We start from the raw sequence: 27821 nt of genomic DNA on the forward strand, positions 1-27821 counted from the left end.
GTAGTCATTATTATATGAAAAATCATATTACTGAAATTTTGACTTCAAAAATTTAACTGAAAATTGTCATCTTTTTCCATCTTTCAAGATCATTATTTTCAATACAACCTCTCTAATCCTCTAGTTAATCTAACAATATCAAAACTTTCCAAAATTCTTCATTTCTTTTCTAAGAGTTCTAATGGTATTTTCATACCTCTCCATTTTCCTCTCTTTTTAGATCTGACAGAATTAAAATTCTTACTCTGTACTTACTCTGAATATTTCTTCTTATTCTTGCTTTTATTCTTCATCCTTTTATTGTTTTTGTTCCCCTTTTCTCCTCTTCCTCCTCCTCCTTCCTTTATTTTCTCTCCATACATATATATATGTATATATATATATACATATATTTTTCTTCTTCCTCTTCTCCTTTATCTTCTGCTTGGCATTCCTTTTCTTGTTCTAGGTCCTGCTACGATACAGTTATAGACTGCAGGGGACAGATGATAGGAAAATTTCAAGGTGATGTTTAATAAGCAGATAGTATAGACCAAACTGCATTGTGGACAAATAATGAAAACTAATCCTAATTTTTGTATTTAGAACATGGCAGATTGCATGGGCAGTTGCTTGAAAACTGTGGTCTAAATGTGATGGGTAAGCTGAAAATATCACTGAATAAACATAATTAGGGTTTTAGAAGCAAAACAAACATTCTACTTTATAACAAAACATGAATCTTTATTCTTGAAATTCTGCAGGGAGTGACCCTGATGGGTCTCCAGAAGACACAGAATAGAGGAGGGGAAATGCCCCCAAAGGGCAACTGAAATCATCAAGATAATGCAAGCTCTTCCAACAATAATGCCCTAAAAAAAAAGACAAAACTAAGAGGGTAAGTAATATTAAAAATTGATATAAATGATAAGGGATAAAGTAAGGTAACATGATGAAATGGAGAGAACCAATCTCAGAAATATGAGCCTTCTGATATATGTTTTATATATGTATATATATATATATGTTTTATATATATATATATTACATATATATATATATATATATATATATATATATGTTATATATGATATATATGTTATCTGTGTGACCCTGGACAAATCACTTCACCTCTCAATGAGTCTAATAGTATAAGTTGCAGTTCTATTAATTTCTCCTTTAATTTTTAGAATTTATAATTTGGTATTTAATTGGGGATTTTGATTTGTTCATTCTCTAATTTTTTTAGTTACATGTTTAGTTCATTCATTTCCTCTTTCTCCAATTTATTCATATAAGCATTTAGAGCTATAATATATCCCCTGAGAGTCACTTTGAATGAATCCCATAGGTTTTGGTATGTTGTTTCATTATTATCATTATCTAGGATAAAATGGTTAATTCTTTCTATAATTTGTTTTTTTGGTCTATGCATTTTTTAAAATGAAGTTATTCAGTTTCCAATTTGTTCTGGGTCTATATCTCCTTGGCCCAGTATTGCATATGACTTTTATTGAATTGTGATCCGAGAAAGATGTATTCACTATTTCTGTCTTTCTGCAGTTGATCATTAGGTTTTTATGTCCTAGTACATGGTCAATTTTTGTATAAGTTCCATGTACTGCAGAGAAAAAGGTATATTCCTTTCTATCCCCATTCAGTTTCCTCCATAAGTCTACCATATCTAATTTTTCTAACAATCTATTTACCTCCCTAATTTCTTTCTTGTTTGTTTTATGATTCGATTTATCTAGATCTGAGAGTGGGAAGTTGAGGTCTCCCACTAGTAGAGTTTTGCTGTCTATGTCTTCCTGTAGTTCTTTCAGTTTCTCCTCTAAAAATCTGGGTGCTTTCCCACTGGGTGAATATATATATATTCAATATTGAAATGACTTAGTTAAAGTTAACTGAGTATGTTTAGGTTGACTTTAAGCCAAGTCTGATGAGAAGAAGATTCAGGTGTTTCTCCTCTGCTCCCTTCTTCCCCACTATTACCATAGGTTTTTTGGTACCTCTTAATGTAATGAGATTTACCCCATTCAATCCCCTCCCTCCTCCCATCTCTTTTCTGTCCCCCTTTTTAGGGAGGTAGTGTTTTTTTAAGATCATTCTATCTAAGTCACAGAAAATTCTGAGTGTCTGTCCCTTCTAGTTCTGTATATTCTATCAAATAGAGTCAAAATTCCTGAGAGTTATTAGAGTCTTTCTCCCAAGTGGGGTTAAAGCCAGTTACATCCCATTAGATAGTAGTCTCATGGATAGGTCATGAATGTCCATTATTTCTGGCTAGGTGTATTCTCTCTGTTAGAGTTACATTTCTCAAAGTTTATGAGAATCTTTTTTTTCCCCCATGCTGGGATATAGCCAGTTTCAACTTACTAGATTGCATTTTTTTTCCTTTTAATGCCCCCCCCCCATTTTTTACCTTTTCATGTGTCTCTTGAACCTCCTGTTTGGTGTCCAAATTTTCTGTTTAGCTCTGGTCTTTTCATCAGAAATTTTTGGAAATCTTCCATTTTGTTAAATGTCCGCCTTTTTCCCTGGAAGAGAAGGCTCAGCTTTGCAGGAAAGTAGATTCTTGGCTGCATTCCACGCTCCCGTGCTCTTCAAAATATCTCATTCCAGGCCTTCGATCCCTTGAAGTTGATGCAGCCAGGTCCTGTGTGAACCTTACTGTGGCTCCTTGATATTTAAATTGTTTTTTTCTGGCTGCTTGCACGATTTTCTCTTTTATCTGATAGTTCTGGAGTTTGGCCACAGCATTCCTTGGTGTTTTCATTTTAGGATCTTTTTCTGGTGGGGATCGATGTACTCTTCAATAACTACTTTGCCCTCCGATTCCATGATATCAGGGCAGTTTTCCATCACTAGATCCTGTAATATTAAGTCCAGGCTTTTTTTCTCTTCAATGTTTTCAGGAAGTCCTATAATTTTCAGGTTGCCCCTCCTCGATCTATTGTTGAGGTCAGTGGTTTTGTTGATGAGGTATTTTACATTTGCTTCTATTTTTTCTATTTTTTGATTTTGTTTAACTGACTCTTGCTGTCTCATGGAGTCATTAGTTTCTGTAGACTCCATTATTTTTGGGGGGGAGGAGTTTTCTTCATTAACCTTTGGCAACTCCTTTTCCAATTGGTCAATTCTACTTTTGAAAGAGCTTTCCATTTGACCAATTGAGGTTTTGAGAGAATTAATTTCTTTTTGCATTTGCTCATTTGAGGATCTGAGAGAATTATTCTCATTTTGTAATTGTCCAATTGATGATCTGAGAGATTTATTCTCCTTTTGTGTTTGCCCAATTGTACTTTCTAAGGTTTTGTTTTCTTGTTGCAAGGTATTAATCATCTCTCCCAAATTGTTAAGCTCCTTCCTTATTTCTTCAAGGAAATCTTTCTGTGCTGGAGACCAGATTGTATTCTCCTCTGAGGTTCCAGGTCTCTCTGAGTTGGGGTCTTTCCCTTCCAGGAATTTTTCGATGGATCCACCTTTTTGCTGACCCTTCTTCATTATGCTAAGACCTTGAGTTGGGGGGGGGGGCTGGTTCACCTGGGCTTGGGATCGCTAAAGGCTTTACTGAGTGCAGTTTCTCTGGCTGGCCAGTAGGAGGTTCTGATTGCCCTCTCTGGAGTGTCTGTGACCTTGGTTGAGAGGCCTTCTCCCTTTGCTGGAAAGGAGGAGTTGGAGCTATTGAATTCTTTTGCCTTCAATCAATGGTGGGCTTTACCCTGGCCTGAGGTCATTTCTCAGCTGGGCTGGTTCTTCTGCTTACACACCTGGGCCTGAGGCAGAAGTAGTTTGCATTTCTTTGTTTGGGAAGAGACCTCTGTGCAATGGAGGCATGGACTCAGAATTTCTCAGACCCTAGGAGCCTAGGGATGGTGTCCGCAGCTCTCCTGCACCAGGACTCTCCCCCCAGCCTGCTCCCTGAGCTCCTGGGGGACAGCACCAATACCAGCGCCTCTGCTTCCCCATGGACCCAAGCCCCTTTCGTCCAGCCCCACTGCTGATCCAGCAGCTCTGGCCCTCCGACTCTCGGTTCCAATTCAGCTGTTAATCTGGCTGATCGGGGCTGATCTTCCCTCTGAGCCCAGACTCACCCACCGGAATTCAGCCAAAGCTGCTGCGGGAGACAAATCCTGAGGTAGATGTTCTTTCTCCTGGCTTTTCTTTCTGGGTTTTGTGGGTCAGATTTCTTTTAAGAGGTTTGTTTCATGCGATAGATAGGGAAGAGATCAGGAGACTTTAGAACTGTGCCTGTCTTCTCTCCGCCATCTTGGCCGGCTCTTTAAATTGCATTCTAATAGAAGTGCAAAATTTCTGTTTTCAGGAGACTGAGATGGCTGAAAATAACACTTTGACAGTTGAATTTATCCTCACTGGATTTACAAGTTACCAAGAACTGAAGATTCTTCTATTCATACTTTTCTTTATAATCTACCTGATCACCATAATAGGCAACATTGGACTGGTGATATTAATTTCAATTGAACCCAGACTACACTCACCTATGTATTTATTTCTTGGTAACTTGGCATTTATGGATGCTTTTAGTTCTTGTGCTGTAACTCCCAAGATGTTAATGAACTTTTTTTCTAAGGATAGAATGATTTCCCTTCATGAATGTATGGTACAATTTTATTTTCTTTGCTTTTCTGAAACTTCAGATTGTTTTCTCCTGGCAGCCATGGCATATGATCGCTATGTGGCAATATGTAATCCACTTCATTATCCCATGATGATGTCAAGGAAACTCTGCATCCAAATGATCACTGGATCACTCGTAGCTGGCAATCTACATTCCATGATTCATGTTGGCTTTCTATTCAGATTAACTTTCTGTCAGTCACATGAAATCAATCATTTTTTTTGTGATGTTCTTCCTTTATACCGGCTCTCTTGTACTGATCCTTATATTAATGAATTGATGATTTTCATCTTCTCAGGTTCAATTCAAGTTTTCACCATAGGTATTGTCTTAGTGTCTTATCTTTACATCCTTTTAACTATCCTTAGGATGAAATCAAAGGAAGGACGAGGAAAAGCATTTTCTACCTGTGCTTCCCATTTTATATCTGTTGCAATATTTTATGGTTCTCTTCTCATCATGTATATTAGACCAGGTGCAGTTGATGAAGGAGCCATAGACATACCTGTTGCTATCTTTTATACAATAGTAATTCCTTTTTTAAATCCTTTTATTTATAGTCTCAGAAACAAGGAAGTAATCAATGTCCTGAAAAAAATTATGAAGAAAAAAATCTCAGGGGAATTTGGAGCAAAATCTGTACATTGAGGTTCCTTGGTTTGAATATTATTAAGTTTTTATAAACAAAGTTATCCAAAAATGAAAGAGTAATATTTTGGATAGAGCCAACTTAGCTAGAAAATTATGAAATCTTATTGAAAAATGAATTAATAAATACAGAAATAGGGAACTTGTGATTACTTAAATTTCAAGCTCTGAAAATGACTACTTTCAGAATAGACTGTATCAGAGAGTTAGTCATCACAAAATTCAAGAAATCAACAGAAGATCAGAGGAATATATAGAAAAGAGGAATCTGTTTTGTTGGACATTATCCATTTCATATATATATATATATATATATATATATATATATATATATATATATACTACTGTAGGATTCAGTAGGAAGTATAAAGGAAGATGTGTCAGCAATAGGGAATAGTAATTAATTTTGTACAGTTTTTCTCATTCTTTGTGTTCTCATTTTAAATCCCTAAAGCATAAGATATATGGGAATATAAAATAAAGAACCACTATAAAAGTTGCAACTAGATTAAGCAAATAAATAAATAAACAAATAAATAAATAAATAAATAAATAAAACAAAATAAACACCCTTACAAAAAAACCCTCAAAAATTGCCTTGACATTCAACAACTTCAGCATGATCACTTCTTGCTTAGAGTAGGCTCTTCTGCAGCATTGTGTGATTTTAAACTTAAACTTTTTTGAAGTGATTGCTTTGCAAAGTGATTTCCATAGAAAACATTACGTCAAAAAACTCGATAAACCTTTGGTGTTCCCTGGTGGCAGCTGCCACACAAATATTATGAAACTATTATTAGAAAATTAATCTTATAATGACAATTTATCCTACTTACTTAAATGAGACTGTTTTGAAAATATTATTTCTCATATATTTTACATGAACTAAATGAATTGCTAATGAAATGAGACAAAGCCATTCTTGAATTAGTTAAAAAGTTAAAGAAATATTTTCTCCAAATAGTGTTTTCTGACTACTTGGTGAATAAGAATGTAAAACTGAATAACCTCTTTGATTCCAGGGTAAATTAATTTATTTATGGACTTATTGACAGTTTAAGATATCTTAAAAATTCATTTACAGCGGTAGCTATACATTTATCATAATTACCTCAGAAGCTTTGATACAACAAATATTCTTGTTTTGCTGCTATTCTTGCTGCTGTAGGGAATACAAAAAATACCCTAAAGACATAATTCCTGCCCTAATATGAGTAACCATAAAATTGTCACGGTAGGTGGAATATGAACTAAAGAGACAACAGAACTATACAACATGAAGAAATACAGACATATACAGTATGATGAAATGCTAAATTGTGTGATTCAGATATTTTATAGAAATTCTCAGGAGAAAGAATTCAATGAATGCAAGTATAATTATGGGAAAACTTTATAAAAGAGATTACTCAGGTCTTGAATAATGACTAGAATTAGGATAGGGAAGACTAAAGGATGTATTTCAAGGAAGAATAACAGACTAAGCAAAGGAATAAGAAAGCTGTGTGTTCAAGCTGTGTGAAGAGACTGAGGAGAGAATGTTGATTGGAGTAGTGGGTTTGTGTTGGAGAGCATTGAGTTTGGTTAAATAAGGTAGGCCAGTCAATTGAGGACTCAGATTGTTTGACTGAGCAACTTAGATTTTTAACCTGTAGATAGTAGGGGGTCACTGAAGTTTTATTGATAGTGCTGTACAATGAGAAAACAAAAACAATAAAAATAATATTTTAGGAAGGTTAATTTGAAGGCAGAGAAGATGATGTTCTGAAGATAAGAATTCCAGTGTAGATGCTTTTGCTATAATTCTTCATGAGGCAGTAGAACTAGGTTATGATGGTGTGATAGAAGAAAAAGGAACTGCTTTTGGAAGAGAAATGGACAACAGATGTTGATTAATCTAATATAGGGAAAGAAGGAGGAAGTCAAAGAAATATCAAATTGTTAAGACTAGGTGAAATGGTTGTTGCTATTGTAGGTGAAATAGTGGCATTGAAAAGAATGATATTCTTTAGAATATCCCTGAATATTCCTTTAGAATTTCACCTGAAAAACTTAGTTCTTTCACATATCCATTCTATTTAAGAAATATTGATTTTTAAGTCACAGTATCCATGGGAAAATGTCCTATTAACATTTGGAGATTGAGAATTGGAACTTGAATGAGAAGTGAGAATTGACATTGACCTTGAGTACTTGAGTAACTTAAATGAAAGTCTTAGCTGAACTAAAATGAAAAGTTCTTCAAAGGATAGAGGAAGAAACCAGGATCAGAAAACATGAACTGTGGCTTTGGAAATGATCACAATCAAAGAACAAACGAATAAAAAGTAGTCATTGAAGGAGATACTCAGCTTATTGTAGTCCAAAGAGAACTGAACCAGGAGATATAGTCCTGAGTTCTCATTCTACTTGAGCCACTAATAAGTTATGTGACCTTGGGTATGTAACTTTAACTCCATTTTTTCATCAGTTTAAGAAAAATAAATTTGGCCATAAAATATTTTAAATTAATTTAAACTTTAATGTTCAATGTTCTAGTTGTTGCAGAGAAATAAATAATTAAAAATGGAGGCAACAGAGAAAGAGAATTTTTGCTTCAATATGTTTGGAAGCAAAAGAAAGTAGGAAAAACTATAGGATTAAGATAAAACAAAGGAATTTTATTAAAAATAAGAAAGGTAACTGAATATCTAAGGTTTAGGATGATGGAAATGGATCAATAATTGATCAGTCAATACACAAATATTTCTTAAGTTTCTACTATGAGCCAGACACCAATCTAGGTGCTGGGGAAACATAGTTAAAAAATGAGAGTATGCACACATGTATGTTAAATATATATAAATATATATATATATATATATATACACATAAATATATACACACAATATATCTATATATACACATGTGTGCATTTGATACATATATGTATAAGTGTGTCCTATATATTATATACGTATTACTGTTTATGCAAGAGCTTTTTGGAGCCTCAGGTGAGAGTTGGGTGACAGATGGATACCAAAGATAGATGAACAGTTCTGAAAAATGCTTGATCAGCCCTTGCACTAGAGGTGTTAGTCCTCATGGCCACACCCTGGTTAACCAGCTGGACAGATGGGATAAACCAGGTTGAGGGTAACCCAAAAACCTCAAACTTATCAGAGAGCTTGGGGGATGTCTGCTCTGAACATGTGAAGACTTCCCCCAACACAATAGACAAATGACAACAATTTGTTCCAATGTCCCATATAGCATCTCCATTGCTATAGTCAGACATTGAAGATGCCAAGGTCATCTACTGCATCCAGACTTTTGCTTTGACACTGGACTTTGATGACTCAGGAAGAGAGAAAGTCTGATAACATTTTGTAATTTTGCTTCACTTAAATCTAATACATGTGCAAATCAAGATATCATCCAGAACATCACTGGTCCTCTTTCAAAATGAAGGACAAATATCATATTGTATAACTGAATATATATATATATATATAATACAAACATAAACATATGTACATATGCATATCTAAAACCAGAATTGTGTTTCATCAGTGTAAATTGATGGTAGGAAATTCCCCCTATCAGTGTCTCTTCAGCTAATAGTCTGAGAGCATTATCTGAGAAATAAAGTGACTTGTCAAGGTCATAAACCTACAGAGTTTGAATTCAGATTATCCTAGTGCCAAGGTTGACTATCTACTAGTTCACGCTGATTCTTTAAAATAAATATATGCACTCTGAGGTACCACCTCATACCTCTAAGACTGGCCAATATGATCAGGAAGAACAATGGTCAATGTAGGAAGGGATGTAGGAAATCTGGGACAATAAATACATTGCTGGTGGAGCTGTGAACTCATTCAACCTTTCTGGAGAGCAGTTTGGAATTACATCCAAAGGACAACAAAAATGTGCATACCCTTTGATCCAGCAATACCACTACTGGGTCTATACCTTGAAGAGATTATGAAAAAGGGTAAAAACATCACTTGTACAAAAATATTCATAGCAGCCCTGTTTGTGGTGGCAAAGAATTGGAAATCGAGTGAATGTCCATCAATTTGGGAATGGCTTAATAAACTGTGGTATATATGTGTGTGTGTGTGTGTGTGTGAGAGAGAGAGAGAGAGAAGAGAGAGAGAGAGAGAGAGAGAGAGAGAGAGAGAATACTATTGTTCTATTAGGAAACCAGGAGGGATGGGAATTCAGGGAAGCATGAAAGGATTTGCATGAACTGATGATGAGCAAGATGAGCAGAACCAGAAGAACACTGGACACCCTAACAGCAAAATTAGGGTGATGATCAACCTTAATGATTTGCTCATTCCATCAGTGCAAAAATCAGGCATAATTTGGGAGTATCTGTGATGGAGAATACCATCTGTATCCAGAGAAATAACTGTGGAGTTTGAACAAAGAACAAAGACCAGAGACTATTACCTTAAATTAAAAAAAAAAACAAACCATTATGATATTATGTAATTTTGATATCTCTTATATTTTATTTTTCTGCCTTAAGGATATGATTTTTCTCTCATCATATTCAACTTAGATCAGTATATACTATGGAAACAATGTAAACACTAACAGATTGCCTTCTGTGGGGGGGGGGAGCGAGTTTAGCTTTTAAGACCTGGATGCAGGCCATCTTTTCAGACTTGTTGAACATTATTTTTGCTCTCTCAGTTTACAACCAAACTGACCGTGTCTCTAGTCTTCACCCATGATACTCCATATTGTTTCATGCCTTTTCATTGGTTGTTCTTCATCCCTAAAATACCCTCCTTCCTTACCTCAGCTACACCAAGTCTTACTTTTCCTTTAAGGTACAACTCAAACACAATCTTTTGCATGAAGTCTTTCCTGATCCCTCTAATTTTTGTACCTTCCCTTCTAAATTGCTTTATCTTTAGCTACTTTTATATATTTGTATTTGTTAACTTCAGATTTATATTATATATGTTTTATATATGCCTCCATTAGAATGTAAGCTCATTTTGAGTGCGATTTCTTCTTTTACTTGCAGGTTTCCCCATTCCCCCTTGGTCCCCTGGATTAGTAGAGTGCTGGGGACATAGGTATAGTAATTGTTGATTGATTGAAGGTAGCACTTGATCTGAGTCTTAAAGAAAGATGGTGTGAGAGTAAGTATTCCAGTAAAATGGTACTTGCAAGGGCACAGAGATGAGGCATACTTTTATTGCATGCTAGGTACCTCAAGAAGGTCAAGATTGAACATCTTAGAGAGGAAAAAGATAAATAGGGAGAAATACCTCTCAGGAGTCATAGGATCAGATTCTATAGCACAAAGTGATTGACAAACAATGATCCAGGGGCCAAGACTAGCCTGCTACTTGTTTTTGTGCTGTCCCCAAGGAAAGGTTAGGTCTATTAAAAATAGTGGGTGTGGTTCCCTGGGTCATAGTTTCCTAATTTCTGCTTTAGATGACTGCTAGGTTAGGGTGAATTTATATAGGATTTGTTCTATGTCAAACTAAAATTCAAGTCTAGAGATTGTAAGTAAAGCAGTTCTTTCTAATTCATGTTTATTTGCAGACACTTGCTATTTTGAATAGTGAGGGGGTGGCATAGTGTTTTGTTCATGGAAGATGCTCACTAAACACAATGGATGAATGAAATATTGCAGACTTAAGCAATTTCTAATAAAAGGAGGCAATGATTGGTGCAAGAGATAGAGACAGAGGTAGAGAGAAACAGAGACCAACAGACAGACCAGGAAATAGGACACAGAGACAAACACAGAAACTCAAATACAGACACCGAGATAGAGACAGACATTCAGACACAGGAAGACAGAGACAGAGCATCTAGACTAGTGTCCCAAACCTAGTCTCTTTCTTTTGAGGACTATAATGTCTTCTATACTACTCTAAACTAGGCTTGCTGGAAGGGACAGGGACAAATGTTATTAGCAGTCAAATCTGCTCACATACTACAAGTAGAGGGTTAAGAATTCAGTGTGACCAAACATAGGCCTCCTGTTCTACACTGGAATGTGCACTGAAGGACCAGGAAATGTGACAATGACTTAAATAGTTGTAAAGAGAGTATGGAGAGAAACAGCAAGAAGGAGATTTTTACTGTTCAAGAGTAAAAATGAGTCAACAGAAGATAACTATTAGTACCACAAGCATATACTATTAATTTAGAAAATGGCAAGGTAAAATTCTGTAAGGGAAGTTGATGTAAAACCCCAGAAAAAAGTATACATTTAGTCAAGAACCCCCAAAATGGATGAATTCAATAAAAGAAGTGGTGAAACAAGAGTTAAAGAATGAAATTAGAGCCCTTGGAAAGCTTAACCAAGTTACGAATACTCTGAATAATAATAAAATAGAATGAGTAAAAATCAGTAATTTATTGAGATAAGAATTACTGGAACAACATCAAAGGAGTGAAAAATTAAACCACCCCACCTGTCTCTGTTCCAGAGGCTTTCTTCTTATTCTGGCAATACCTTCATCCTTATAGTTGCATTCTCTGACTGTTAAGTTCCTTCCTGAGCATCCATTTCTGAAAGCCCTCTCAACAACCATCATGATTTCTTCAAACCTGGACCAACTTATGTCTCCCCAGACTCCACCTTACTCCTTTTCAACATACATATAGATACATATACACATGTGTACTTGCAAACACATCTGCATGCCTATACATACACATTTTATACATGTGCATACATACTTGTGTGTATGTGTGTGTGTGCAGATGTGTATTGCATGCACACAATACGCATGTCAATTTATATATCTACTTGTCTTTTTGTCTATCTATTTACCTTCCTATCTGTCTATCTATCTATCTGTGTTGGTCTTTCTACCTGTCTGTCATTCATCTGTCTGTCTATCTATCTACCTGTTTGTCTATCTATCTGTTTATCTATCTTCCCTACTTTAATGTAAACTTCTCAAGAGCAGGGACTGTAGGGTTCACTTCCAAGATGAATTATTAACCAAACTTTGCTTATGTTTTAATTGACTGTTTAGTACAGTACCTAGTACATTGTGATTGTCTAATAATGCTCTCTATATTTATCTGTTTATTAAACATAGCCATAACATATTTTTTGTGCTTGTTTCTTTTTTAAGTGCGATTTCTTCCTCCTTCTGACATTCAAGGATATGGATTATACATGGCAAAGGCAGTCCACTAAAAATAGAAATTCAGGAGAATTCCCTGATTCTAACCATCAACTATAGGACTCAGCTCTAGATCTGGGTCCCTATGATTCAGAGAAATGTCCTCTCCTCAGTGCACTCACTATCACTTGGGTCTTGCTCATTGTTACATGCTTCACTTGCTTCAATAAAATTCCTAGTGTTGAAATCAATTTGGAATGGTCCATGACTTCTATCTTCATAAAACTGCTATTTCACTGGACTGGAACCAGGGGTGACAATGTTAATGAGGTCATTTGAGTCACAATTTTCTTCCTAATCAAAGGAACAAAGCAATTATTATTAATCATGCTTAATAGATCAAACATTATTAAAAACCTATGCTTTCTCTCTCTCTGTCTCTCTTTTACTCAGATCAAGAGGCATTTTCCAATTGATAAGTGGTCAAATGATATGAATTTGAAACTTTCAAAAGGGAAAATGCAAAAATTAGATGAAAGGATGTTTAAAAAACAATAATAATAAGAAAAATGAAAATTAAAACAATTTTTAATTTTCACTCCATTCCTATAAATTCAAAAAAGATAAATTCTGTAATATCTGTATGGAGACAGGTAAACCTAATGATCTGTTTCAGAGAGCTGTGAAAGTTCAATCATTCTGGAAAATGATTTGGAATTATATTGTAAAGGTTCCTAAGTTATCCATGTTCCTTGATCCACTGATACCACTATTAGATATTAAAAAGATAGAAGAAATGATCTGGATTCCATTTAAGATGCTGGAATATATACATGCATATATACTTACATATATACTGCATTATACAGATATGTTATTTTTTGCAGCATTTTTTCATAACAAAGAATTAGAAGGAAAGTTTCCATTTAATGGGATAAGACTGCATTAATTATGACATGTGAATATTACAGAATATTATTTTATTATAAAGGGAACCATATGGTGAGATTTATAAGAAAAAGTACTTTTGATGCTACCTTTAACAGATATAGGAAAGGCTGAGAGAAGGGAGATTTTAAGGATAAAAATAATGGGTTTAATCTTAGATTTTTTTGAGTTTAAAATGTTTATAGGTCATTCAACTTGAAACATCCAACATGTAGAAATGGATTTTAGACAAAAATTCAGGAAAGAAACTGGATCTGGTTATTTTGATATGGGAGTTATCTGAATAGAGACAATAGTTAAACTGATAGGAACTGATAAAATTATCAAGAGATAAAAGGAAAGAGAAGAGAACCCAAAATAAGATCTTGGGGAATATCAACAATTGAAGTATGAAATGGATAATGTTAAGAGATCCCCTGAACTTGGCTCTTTGAGTTGTCATATTTTCTAGAAACACTGGATTGAACATGCCAAATTTGAAGCCCTCATCTTCAGTTGACATAATTTGTTATTTGCACCCAAAGCTGGACTCCATGTCAGTCAAGGTAGGCTCCAATGTGCACCAAACTGAAAAACTATGTAACTGAGACCCTTGTACATAAGCAGAACTATATCTTCATTGTCTAGCAGTTCTGAAGGGAAAAGAATGCTGCTTTTGCCATTTTACTTATACATTCACTCCCTTTTGGGAGAGAATTAATCCTTTTCCCACTCCTGCTGTCCTATGCAACTCCCCTTTAGGAAAAGATTGTTGTTGTTCTTCCTCTCTCCTTCTTGCAATTACATAAATATTCAAGCTTCTGTATAGATTGTGAACTCTTTGCACCTGGAGTTCCATATGCCATGTTCATTTCTCTTGTATTAATCCAGTTGAGATACATCTCACAAACCTGGTTTTGTTTTTCATTTGATTAAGAGTAATGATCTTGTAAAGTCTGAGAACCAGCAGTTAGATAGAATGAAGAATATCAGGGTACTGTGTATTATACATCAGGACATCTTGATGGACATTTCCTTGCTGGGGTATATCTAAAAGGTTTGACTAGTTTTCTGTCTCAGATCTGGGGTTTTTTTTTTTTTTTTTTTTTGCAGTTTTTGCTAGGCAATGGGGTTAAGTGGATTGCCCAAGGCCATACAGCTAGGTAATTATTAAGCGCCTGAGGCGGATTTGAACTCAGGTATTCCTGACTCCAGGGCCGGTGCTCTAACCACTGCACCACCTAGCCACCCCTCAGATCTGTTTTATTAAGAGATCTTAACAAAGTAGGAGAGAGGGGTGAGGAAATCCCAAAATGCAAGGTCTTTTAGGCACTTTGAAAGGTCTTGTTAGGGGCAGCTAGGTGATGTAGTGGTTAGAGCACCGGCCCTGGAGTCAGGAATACTTGAGTTCAAATCCGACCTCAGACCCTTAATAATTACCTACCTGTGTAGCCTTGGGCAAGCCACTTAACCAATTACTTTGCAAAAAAAAAAAGAAGAAGAAGAAAGAAAGACCTAGTTCCTGCCCCTTCATGTCAATTATAGGCTGGAGTCACAATCTAATCAATACCTTGGTCCCTATACAAGTCCCCTGGCCCTGTTCATTATATTAATGAGCAAGAACAGCTAGATTTCCTTGAGCATGCTCAAGACCCACCTTAGAAAGGTGGGGCACACCTACCTAATCTCAGTCTTTGATCAGATTGTGTCTCTTGATTTTAACTCTGGCCCATAGGCAGAGCCCAATCTTTGTAATGTAAACTAAAAATTCACCCTTCACTCACATTCTTGTGGAGCCCAAACACCCACATATTCCTCACAACTCAGAAACTACCAAATATTTGGGACTTTATTGTATTGTTGATTATCTAGATTTAAGAGATCAGTAGAGAAAATGTTAATAATGCAAAATAAATCTAAAAACATGGCATGAATTCTTTTTTTTTTTCTTTTGGAGAACTGATGTTAAGCATTTTACTAACATGCTCCAGTATGCAAACCATCTTCCTGTTCTCTGTTTTGTTGATCACACATCCTTTAAGATCCAGGCCCCCAAGGGAACATTCCCAACTTTGCAAAATATTGAACCTGACAAGGAGAAACAAAAACTTTTTTAGAATAGGAGGTGAAGTGGGGGAAATAGTACTGTAAAAAACAAATCCCAAACTGAGCATTTCAATTCCAATGATTCTTTTAAAAATATTCCTTCTAAAGAGCAAGGAATGTCTTCACTTAAGAAGATGATACTGAAAAAACTGCAAACAATAGAAAATAAATTAGAGTTTTATGGAGAGAAGTGTTTTTTTTTAAATACATGTGACTGATAAGTCACATTCCCCCAAGCTGGACATCCCTTGTAATCACTTTAACCTATTTGCAAGGTAGTAATGGAAATAAGAGGTGTCATCTTTAAGAAAGATGGAGCATTTCTAAATCTGACTATTCATAAAGCAGTTTATTCATCTTCATGTTTTAGCAAGAGCAATCATTACAATGAAAAAGAAATCTAAAATATGTGTAATCTCTCTTTTTCTTTCCCTGCCATTGTCTCTCTGTGTCTTCCTCTGGCTCCATTTCTCTCTCCTTTGTTTCTGTGTCTTTTCTTCTCTCTTTCCTATTGTATTTCCCCAATATTCTGGTATTGTGCATCTATTCATGTTAGAGTCTTGTCTTTTCTATTAAAATGTAAACTCTTTTAGGGCAGGCACCTTGTATTTTTCTTAGCAACTCCACTAGGAAGTATACAGCAGGTATCCAGCTAATATTTCTTGACTCTTGAAAGTCTTCACACATAACTATAATTGCTCTAACTTGGTGCATCTGATGGGATTTCTTTTTTTTTTCTTTTATTAAAGATTTTATTTGAGTTTTACAATTTTTCCCTGGAATCTTACTTACCTCCCCATCCCCATGGTAAGCAATCTGTCAGTGTTTACTTTGTTTCCATGTTGTACATTGATCAAATTGAGTGTGATGAGAGAGAAATCATATCCTTAAGGAAGAAATAAAAAGTATAAGGGATAACAAGATCAGACAATAAGATATCTGGTTTTTTCCCCCTAAATTAAAGGGAATAGTCCTTGAACTTTGTTCAAACTCCACAGTTCTTCATCTGGATACAGATGGTGTTCTCCATTGCAGACAGCCCAAAATTGTCCCTGATTGTTGCACTGATGGAATGAGCAAGTCCATCAAGGTTGATCATCATCCCCATGTTGCTGTTAGGGTGTACAGTGTTTTTCTGGTTCTGCTGGTTACCCTTTTTCATCATCTCTTCAGGGTATAGACCCAGTAGTGGTATTGCTGGAACAAAGGGTATGCTCATTTTTGTTGCCCTTTGGGCATAGTTCCAAATTTCTCTCCAGAAAGGTTGGTTGAGTTCACAACTCCACCAACAGTGTAATAGTGTCCCAGATTTCCCACAGCCCTTCTAACAAAGATCATTTTCCTTTCTGGTCATATTGGCCAGTCTGAGAGGTGTGAGGTGTTACCTCAGAAAAGCTTTAATTTGTATTTCTCTAATAATTAATTATTTAGAGCAATTTTTCATATGACTATGGATTGCTTTGATCTCCTCATCTGTAAATTGCCTTGGCATATCCTTTGACCATTTGTCAATTGGGAAATGGCTTTTTGTTTTAAAAATATGACTCAGTTATCTGTATATTTTAGAAATGAGTCCTTTGTCAGAATCACTAGTTGTAAAGATTGTTTCCCAATTTACTACATTTCTTTTGATCTTGGCTACAGTGGTTTTATCTGTGCAAAAGCTTTTTAATTTAATGTAATCGAAATCATCTAGTTCGTTTTTAATGATGTTCTCCATCTCTTCCTTAGTCATAAACTGTTCCCCTTTCCATAGATCTGACAGGTAAACTAGTCCTTGATCTTCTAATTTGCTTATAGTATTGTTTTTTTATGTCTAAATCCTGTATCCATTTGACTCTTATCTTGGTAAAGGGTGTGAGGTGTTGGTCTAATCTAAGTTTCTTCCATACTAACTTCCAATTTTCCCTGATGGGATTTCTTGATCAAGTCCACAGGATCCATTAAGAAAACTTTTCTTCATCCAGAAGACAATTTTTGAGAAATTTCAATTTTTTTTTCATGATTATGCTGATTCCTCATTTTAAAATCAAAAGAAATAATTACTTGATCCCGAGAACCTCAGTCTTCAAAGAGAATGACACCAACAACAGCAACCAATCTTTGCTATATTTATTTGACATCTACTACATTTCCCAAAAAGAAATTGACCCTTCTTCTCTGTCTCTGAATTATTTTAGAGAACTTGGTTGGGTTTTCAGTGATTTCTATGATTTTCAATTTTGTTTTTATAGAAAATTATTTAAAACATCTACCATTCTTTTCCTAACTGCAGACCTAGTGCTCTATCAATTATACCACCAAGTTGTAATGTTTTATCAAGAATAAATACCTAAAAATGAAATTTCCTTCTAAAAATATTTATTATCCCAAAATATAAATTTCAATACAAGTAGTCTCATGCTATTTGTTTAGAAACTCTGAGTTCAATTCTCTCCTCCTTGATCGTAAGTGAAACTTGAATTAACTCATAAAGAGAAGAATTTTTCCATAAGAATACAAAAGAAAATCACATTGATCCAATCTGGAATTTCTCTTCCTGGTATTCTTGAAAGTTTCAGAGCCTGAACCATGTAAAATAACAACTCATTTTCTCTTAAAACATACACAAGTATTTACAAGGTGACATTGGAGGAGGGAAGCAGAGGTGGCTCTCAAGTATTTGACCAAGATAGGTAGAAAATTTTTTGGTTAGAATCTTGTGTATCCTGAACTGTTATTTTCAGCATAAGATTTTGAGATGCCTGAGGAGAACCATACTTTGACAAGTGATTTTACCTTTGTTGCTTTTACAGACCTTATGAGAGGCCGATCCTTCTCATTTTGGGATTACTTTAAATCCTCATGACAACCATAATAGGAAAAGTTAGACTGAAGTTAGTTTAAATGGAACTTGACTTCATCATCTATATATTTGTTTCTTAATAGAATGGCTTTTATGGATGCTTGTGATTCCTGTGACATTATTCTGAAAATTTCTGTGAATTTTCTCTCTCAGGATATTTCATTATTTCATTCTAGGAGTGTATGGTGCAATTTTATTTTCTTTGTCTTGTTCTGTACTAGCAGCCTTGGCATATGACTGCTATGTGATGATATGTAACCCACTGAAAGAAGCTCTGCATTCAGATGATCATTGGAGTATATATATATATATCTGGCAACCTGCATCCCACAGTTCATGTAGTCTTTTTATTCAGATTAACATTCTGCAATTCTCATCAACTCAATCATTTCTTTTCTGATGTTCTTCCATTATGCTGATTCTCTAGTATTGACCCTTACAGTAATGAACCAATGATATTTATCTCCTCATGACCAGTTCAAGTCTTCTGGATAATAATTGTGAGGAAAATGCTGGTGTTTGGATTCCACAAGAATGTGAAGGAAGGATAATGAGTTTACATTACAAAGACTGGGCTCTACCTATTGTTGCTTTATGGGCAGGTTACCTCAAAACTAATCAAAACCTGATGAGATTTCTCCACCTGCTTTTAACTTAACCTAGAGTTTTGACCTCCTTTGTGAATGCTCAAGGAGATCTAGGTGTTCTTGCTCATTAGTATAATGAGTATAATTAATATAATGAGCAAGGAGGGGGGAAATGTATAGGAACCAATATATCAATTAGATTTGTAACCCCAGCCTATGATTGGCATGAGGGGGCAGGAACAAAGCCTTTCAAAGTGCATAAAAGAACTTGTATTTTGAGATTTCCCTACCCCTCTCTTCTACCATGAGAGAGTTGTGCCATTTTGTTAAGATATCTTAATTTGTATTAGACTAGATTCAATTAATGAAGAAGATATTTTTATCTTTATTGCTATTTTTATACAATAGTAAATTCCTCTTTTAAAAGTCCTTTTCTAGCTTGAGAAACAATTATTGTATGAACTCATGTAAGGGGTTAATAGACAGAGTGCGTGGCCATGAGGAGTTCATCCTGAGAGTCATTGAGACCTGGGACAACAGGAATGTCCATACCAGAGTGCTCTGAACTCAGGAAGGAGCTCTGGCCTTTCTCTCTCTTTGTTATCCTGCCTTTCATCCTTGTTGAATATTCTCAGGAAGGACCTTTTGTCCTTATCCCTCTGCCTTTCATCCTTATCTTGTTGAAGATTCCACATATTCCAGGATACACACCTTTTGTGTCATGCCTGTTACACTTTCACAGTGCCTGGAGATGAGGAATGCTGATACAGGGGGCCTAGGCTTATATATACCCTTACTCAACTATGTGAGTCAGAGATGTAGCATATACCTGCAGTAAACTCCTTGCTTATCTCTCACTGGCTGACTTTCATTATTGAACATGAAGGTCATGCCCCCCCCCCCCCCCCAAAGAGCTGTGTAAATTAGGCTGATGCCCAGCTGCCCAGAGTGGACCGCAACAAACTCAGGACATTTTCAAGCAAAATTAGTCCACAGAATGATGCAGTATTCAATGCCCTTGTGAAATGTTTCAATTCTGAGTGCTAAGCATGGTCAGCCTGTCTTGTCCTGATCAGATTTCAGGGATTGGGTTCCCTAACTGTGTCTTCAGTTAGAGCACTTCAGCCTTTTTGCACCTAAAGAACATCTCCTTGGAAGATTTCTGCTTGGAGCAAGCAGGATTCTAATTTATTTACCTGGGCTGTTGCTGGTTTCTCTTTTTGGACATCTTTCCCAATATCACAAGCTTCTGGCTTTCCTTTTCTGCAAGTGCTGCACTAGATGACACCGCTTATTGTTGTTTGTGAATTTGTGCATCATTATTTAACCTACTATCCTTTGTAGATCTTGGAACATTTGGGGAGAGTTACGCTCCTCTTTTTTTTTTTTTTTTTTTGGTAAGGCAGTGGGTTTAAATGACTTGCCCAAGGTCATTCAGCTAGGTAATTATTAAGTGTCTGAAGCTGGATTTGAACTCAGCTCCTAATGATTCCAGGGCCAGTGCTCTATCCATTGTGCAACCTAGCTGCCCCATGGGCTCCTCTTTAAAATCTTTCATACATGTCATCAGAAAAAGGGAAGGTCACAGCATGTGGTGAGAACAAGGGATGTTCATACAATTAGGAACCCTATGATATGGCAAGATCACCTTGCTGACAAAGATCCATATAGACAAAGTAAAGCTAAATGCTACAGAATTGATGCTTTCAAATTACAGTGCTGGAGAAGATTTTTTTTAAACTTTTAAAATTTATTTTTATTTTATTTAGGGAAATGAGGCTAAATGATTTGTCCAAAGTCACACAGCTAGGCAATTATTAAGTATCTGAGACTGGATTTAAACTCAGGTCCTCCTGACTCCAGGGCTGGTGCTCTATCCACTGCCACCACCTAGCTGTCCCCTGGAAAAGACTTTTGAGAGTACCATGGATAGAAAGTAGGTCTAATCAATCAGTATTTAAAGAAATTAATTCAAGTTATTCATTGGAGGGTCAAATTCTGAACTGAAGTTTAAATACTTTGGTCACACAATGAAAAAGTTAGACTCATCAGAAAAAAATCCTGAGGTTGGGAAAGATTGAAGGCAAAAGGATGGATAGGTAGTGTCATTGAAGCAATGAATATGAATTTGGACAGATTTTGAGAAACAGAGGAGGATAGAAGGGCCTGGCATGTTATGGTCCATGGAGTCATGAAGAGGCAGACATAACTGACCAAGAGAAAAACCAAAACAACAACAAAGACAAGGAAAATCCTCATCACATCCTCCTATGGTGAACTTGTTGGAAATCATGAATGAGAATTCTATAGAATGGATAGGCATGAATGGTGACTTGCCTCACTGGAGGGAATAACTACATTATCTTTTTTGACTATAAAGAAGCAAAGCAAAGTAGCGGAGTACTGCTCGCTCTGGTGTTGGTCTGGACATGAATTTCCAAGAGTCAGGTCGGGTAGACAAACATATCCAAACACGAAAGGTTGGGAAGTGAAATCTACCAACTTTATTTTTGGAAACTCAGACTTTTTATAGCAAAATCTTATCTCAGGAATGACTGGTTAAAAGAGATCCAGTATTACAATTTCCTGGGTAAATTTACAATATTTGTTCTTAGAAATCTGCATACTTCTCTATTTAAGAAACCTTTTACAACCACCTCTGGAGCCACAGATTATCCTAGGTCAGGGTTCACTGGTGAGCCAACAGATCCGTACAGTGAGCAATAATCCACTCACATGTTTGATGGGAAAAGTCACCAAGTATATGTGAATATCACTCCCTGGGGCTGGCCCTGTACAGCAGAGGAATTATATGCTTAAATTGACTATAATAGACCTCAAATACTTTTAAAATGTATATTTTAGCAATAGTATATTTATTTTAATATTATCTCTATAATATATATACATGTGCTATCCTTTGTGTTTGTAGACATAGATGCTTTATGTTATGTATTTATGTATTTATTGCCTCCTGCTTCAATCCCTTATCGTTATGACATTAGCTTCCTAATTGGTTTTTTTGACTTGTCTCTATTGTCTCTAATTAGTCAGTCTATATAAACATTCATGGAGCATCTACTATGGGCCAGTAACTGCTAAATTCTGGGAATGCAAGAAGGGTTAAAAGACTATTATTAGGGGTGGCTAGGTGGCATAGTAGATAAAGCACCAGCCTTGGAGTCAGGAGTACATGGGTTCAAATCCGGTCTCAGACACTTAATAATTACCTAGCTGTGTGGCCTTGGGCAAGCCACCTAACCCCATTGCCTTGCAAAAAAAAAAAGACTATTATTATCCTCAAGGAGCTCACAATCTAATGGACAGGCAACAAGAAAATATGCAAATATAAGCTTTTTATAAAAAAAAAGGAAAACAATTGAGAGAAGTCATTGGAATGAAGAGGGGTTGGGAAAACTTCTTGTAAAAGATTAATACTAATAGCTAGCATTTATGTAGTACTAACTTTTTACAAATATTATGTCATTTGATTTGGAGGTGGATGTTATTTTTAAGTTCCATTTCACAATTGAAACAACTGAGGCAAACATATTTGAATTCAGTTCTTGACTCCTGGCAAAGGACTAACTAGGTGCTTTGTAATTAAGGTGAGATTTTAGTTGGGACTTGTAATTTAGGGAAGCAAGGAAATAGAGATGATAAGCCAGAATATTTCAGACATAGGGGCAAGGAAACAGAGATGATAAGCCAGAATATTTCAGACATACGGGATAACAGTTGGCAGTATCTGGAACCAAGAGATGTTTCTAATCCCCCCATGTTATTCTCTCACTCAATAAACTACAGTGAGTCCCTACACCAGCAGGAGCAAATATAAACTTCTTTATGTGGAATTTAAAGCTTACCACAGGGGTGGCTAGGTGGCTAGGTGGCACAATGGTTAGAGCCCTGGCCCTGGAGTCAGGAGTACCTTGAGTTCAAATCTGCCCTCAGACACTTGATAATTACCTAGCTGTGTGGTCTTGGGCAAGCCACTTAACCCCATTGCCTTGCAAAAGAAAAAAATAATAAATAAACGTAAAGCCTACCACAATCTCCAATTTGACTCCAACATACATCTCCCATGTTATTACTTAGTACTTTCCTTACGATACTCTGGAGTCCAGTCAAATTAGTCTTCTTGCTATTATTCATGAACATCCTTCCATCTCCTATCTTGGTTCCTTTGCACAAGTTATTCATCAAGCTGGAACAAAGTCCCTTCCTCATCTCCAGCTCTTAAGAATCTACAGTTTCCTTCAATCAGATTCAAGCAGTATATTTCAGATGTTGTTCCCAATTTCCTGATTTTTAGTACTTTTTCTTACCCCAAATTTCCCTGAATGCATTTTTGGGTGTGTTTTGTGTATACTTAGATATGTGCCTACTGCCAGAAACTGTTAGCATGTAAGCATCCATGAAGTAACGGATTGTTTCATTTATATTTGCATCATAGCACCATAAATTGCCTGACAGAATATATATATTTATATGTTTATTGTTTGATTGTATTATTAGAGATAGCCACAACAAGGTGACTCAGAAACAATAAACAGGTAACTTACTGTTTCTCAGATCATGAATATTAACAAATCAAACACTGATTTACCTATATTACTTTGAAATTTTATTTTTCAAGTATCCTAAAGAATTGATTCGGGGAAATATATGTAAACAGTTCTGTTTATTATTAAGAGAAGGTTAAGGTGCTTCCAGTGGGCCGGGCCGCGGGGGCGCCAGGGCCTGGGGCCTGCTCGGGCGCCTCGACCCCTCCGCAACGCCCAGGGCAGCCCGGGCCCCCCACTCAGGCCACCCTTCCCCCCTCCGCCCTCACTCGGGCGCCCCCGGCGACCACCGCCCTCCGGCCGGAGCCGGTGTTTCAGCCCGCACATCGGGGATTTGCCAGGCTTGTATGACAGGCCGCTCTTTCCCCCAGCTGTGCCTTCTGACAACGTCCACCAGAGGAGAGCAAGGAGGAGAAGGAGGGATGGCCGACGTGCTTCTGTCAAGCTGGCTCCACCAGTCAGTGACCTTCAAGGACGTGGCCGTGGACTTCACCCAGGAAGAGTGGAGGCATCTAAACCCTTCTCAGAAGGAGCTGTACAGGGAGGTGATGCTGGAGAACTACAGGAACCTGGTCTTCCTAGATGTGATCTCCCAGCTGGAACAAAGGAAAACGCCATGGATGCTGGGGAAAGAAGTCTCCAGAAGCCCCTGTATGGGTTGGGAACCTAAACTTAAAAAGAAGGAACCAGTTCCACAGCTTGGTACTGGCATGGATAAAGCATCCCTGGAAAAATACCCAAGACATAATTGCCAGGATTAGACACTGAAAGAAGACTTGGATTTTGATGATAAGAAACTTTCTAAGCAGAATGAATTTGGAGAGTTTTCTCACTATAATTCAAACCCTTATCAGGATCATATAACTGATATTATAGAGAGAATTTATGGATACGATGAATATAGGAAAGCCTTCATCCATCTTACTAGGTATCAGGGATTTTATACTGGGGAGAAACTTCATAAATGTAAAGAATGTGGGAAATCTTCTACCTGCAGCTCATCTCTTAAGTATCACTACAAAATTCATACTGGAGAAAAACCTTATGAATGTGAAGAATGTGGAAAGGCCTTTATTCTCCAAGCACAGCTTACATCACACCAGAGAATTCATTCTGGAGAGAAGCCTTATTATGAATGTACTGAATGTGGCAAAACTTTTAGATCCAACTCATCTCTTACTTACCACCAGAAGATTCATACAGGAGAGAAACCTTATCCATGTAGTGAATGTGGGAAGGCCTTCAGGTCAAAAACACAGCTCAATTCCCATCAGAGAATTCATACTGGAGAGAAACCTTATGAGTATAATGGATGTGGTAAGACCTTTGCCCAGAGTACATCGCTTACTACCCATAAGAGAATTCATACTGGAGAGAAACCTTACGAATGTAATGAATGTGGCAAAGCTTTTAGATATAATTTGTCCTTTATTTACCACCAGAGAATTCATACTGGAGAGTAATATTAATTTAATAAATATGGAGAAGCCTTCCTTTGGGTAAACCATGCCTTACTTCCTAACAGAAAATTCATATTAGCAAGGAACCTTATGAGTGTAATCAATGTTAGACAGCTTTTGACTGGAGAACATAGCTAGCAAAACATTCATCTAAGGAAGATTTCTGAATGTGGCATTACCTTCATTTGAAGCTAATCCCTTACCTGGTACAAGAAATGTCATTGTAGAGTAACCCTGAAAATATAAGATAACAAAAAGCATTGTTGCAGCTAGGACAGGAGTTTCATGGTTATTCTCCCATCATTTAGCAATAAAGGTTTTCTAAAAGGGTAATTTTATGAAAACTCAGCACCACCACAAAGGCATGAAGGATAGCTTATGCACAAAACTGATGAATTTAAACCCCATATGCTGGACTGAAATTTTGGTTTTAATTATCTGACTTCTTGACTTCATATCAAGATAGAGAAATAGGGGTAAGTGCCAGTTGCTGAGATGTAGTTCTACAGAGAAAGCAGCAGCCCAGAGGAAGATTGCTGATTATTTCCTTATATATAGGGTAAATCTGGTTTCTTGATGTGGACTATGGCAACCTTTTCAGTTTTCCCTAGTTCCAGAGTCTCTACTGTATGGTATCCAGGGGCCAGGCTTATATTTTATTTCCAGAAGACTCTGCAAAAGCCTTTAACTACAGATAAAGGGGATGACTTTTAAAAGCCCCTCAGGCTTTTGCAAAGTTAATGAAGAAAAATACTTGGGGCACTTTTAACAAAAGCAAAAACCTTTATATATGTGTTTCTGTTTCTATAGATCTCTTTACACACATGCACATTTGTGTATATACATGCAAATATACATATGAAAATGTATATATAGATAATGATATAAAGATATTGATACAGATGAAGAATTCAGAGAAAATGCAAAAACTTCTATGAAGTGATGAAGAATAAAAGTATTAGCCTAAAGCGTAGTATGCATGTTGATGATTACAATATATATGGAGACAGCTTCAAAAAAAAAAGGAAAAAAAAGAGAAGGTTAAACTAAATAGTTCCTCAGAGTTGGAAGGAACCTTAGGGGTTATTGTGGGAGAAATATTTCTTCTATAAGTTCGTGTGTAGGTAACTGTTACTCAATATATATTTACCATAGCACAGAAATTAGAGATGGTTAAAAACTTAGGTTTTATTGTTTCACTCCAGCATAGGTTCAGACACCCAGAGAAAATTCAAACAACCATTAGGATTATAACAAGGTTTCTTATAGGCAAAATTACATCAGAATGACAGAGAAATAATTCACACTTGGATTAGGATTACAAAAATTAAAGAGAATATAGATCTGTAATCTCATATTTCCTTCAATGTCAGAAAACTAAACAGTTAAATAATCATAATCTCATACATCCCCTATGAAAACAAAGCTCTTGAAATAAACTCTTTAGGTAAACTAAGTCAAGTTATAGATTAAATTGCATTTAGAGGATTCATGAATAGACTGATTGAATAGTAGGATTTTTATGCTGCTAAGAAGTCAGGGCTAGCTGAGATTCTTTTAAAAATTCCTTTTAATTTAAGGAATATTTAAGTCTCTTAGTAAAATTTTACTTCCTATGGGAACAGGGTTTTGTCAGGTGAAGTTAATATTAAGGCAGACTTTGAGTTAACCCAAATTTGTAGGCATAATGGTCCTGCACCCTGAATATAAAAGGAAATTGGAAAATTTTTATAACAAGATCATCTAGTCCAACCTTTGATTTCATAGATAAGAAATGGAGATTCAGAAATATTAAATAAATTGTATAAAATTACACAGCTACTAAATGTCAGAGCTAGGGATTTAACCTGGTTACAGTTATTTGTTACAGTGCTTATCCCACTACACAGTACTGTCTGTGAATTGTGCTACTTTCTGAGAGAAGATGAAGTTGAAGACGTAGCACTCTAAAAATAACGCATATTGTCCAAATCTTGTGTATGGGACTTGTATTAAGAATCTTCTGGGATGGGGGGGGGGGGGAGGCTAGGTGGTGCAGTGGTTATAGCACCGACACTGGAGTCAGGAGTACCTGAGTTCAAATTTGACCTCAGACACTTGATAATTACCTAGCTGTGTGGCCTTGGGCAAGCCACTTAACCCCATTGCCTTGCAAAAACCTAAAAAACAAAATCTTCTGGTAGGTTGATAATTTATTCTCATCAGAAAATAAAGCGACTTGATGGACAACTCATTGGACATTTTATATTTCCAGAGAATAAATGGCTTTTGTGTGAAAGATGACATGCACTTTGTTCATATATTTGAGCCATTGATACTGTTAGTGGGACATACCCTAGGGATGTTATTGAGAAGAAACAAAGACCTATGTCAAAATAAAGATGTTGTTCAAAATAAAATAAACTTCAAATAATCTATATTTCCCACATATATATATATATATATTTCATCTATAAGAATATGTTCATATATATATTTATTATGAGTGAACATATGCATATGAGTGAATCAAAATATGGCATTAAGGGAAATGAAAATTATATAGATATATGAAAGGATATGCATCTGGTATCTCAATGGAACAGATTTATTCTTGGGGACTTCTCAAAAATCACTCTTTGTCTCACTCAGGCTTTTCTGGGAATACAGTAGTTATCTGGAACCCACAGATATAGATAATAGGACTTCAGTTTTCAGACAAGCCCTCCAATCTAGCAGAGCATATCAAAAACAAGAGAACCTTTATTTCACTCTACAGAAAACTGGAGAAACTCTTCCATTTTCACGGGAGTTCATAAGCATTGAAGAAGAAACCCAGGTCTATTAGGGACTTGCAGTTTGATGTGGAACAAGTTAATTTATTTTACCAAACTTTCCTTTCCTCATATGCAAAATAAAGAGAATGGAGGCAGAATATCCAGGTACTCTTTGGGCAATAAATCTTATGAGTCAAAGGACC

General features: G+C 36.1%; 1 protein-coding gene and 1 pseudogene across 1 annotated transcript; both read left to right on the forward strand.

The window, feature by feature from the left end:
- Window positions 1-4315: 4315 nt before the first annotated feature.
- Window positions 4316-5272, forward strand: LOC141492027 (olfactory receptor 5K1-like). Its single transcript, XM_074192691.1, has one exon. It carries the CDS (start codon window positions 4316-4318, stop codon window positions 5270-5272), a length of 957 nt encoding a protein of 318 aa, XP_074048792.1.
- Window positions 5273-23824: 18552 nt separating this feature from the next.
- Window positions 23825-25172, forward strand: LOC141491407 (zinc finger protein 583-like; annotated as a pseudogene).
- The last annotated feature ends 2649 nt before the right edge of the window (window positions 25173-27821 follow it).

The sequence above is a fragment of the Macrotis lagotis genome, chromosome 6 (genome assembly GCF_037893015.1).
Source record: "Macrotis lagotis isolate mMagLag1 chromosome 6, bilby.v1.9.chrom.fasta, whole genome shotgun sequence".
NCBI classification, from domain to species: domain Eukaryota; kingdom Metazoa; phylum Chordata; class Mammalia; order Peramelemorphia; family Peramelidae; genus Macrotis; species Macrotis lagotis.

Coding starts and splice junctions, on each gene's coding strand:
- LOC141492027 (XM_074192691.1), top strand. CDS start 4,316: ATGGCTGAAAATAACACTTTGACAGTTGAATTTATCCTCACTGGATTT.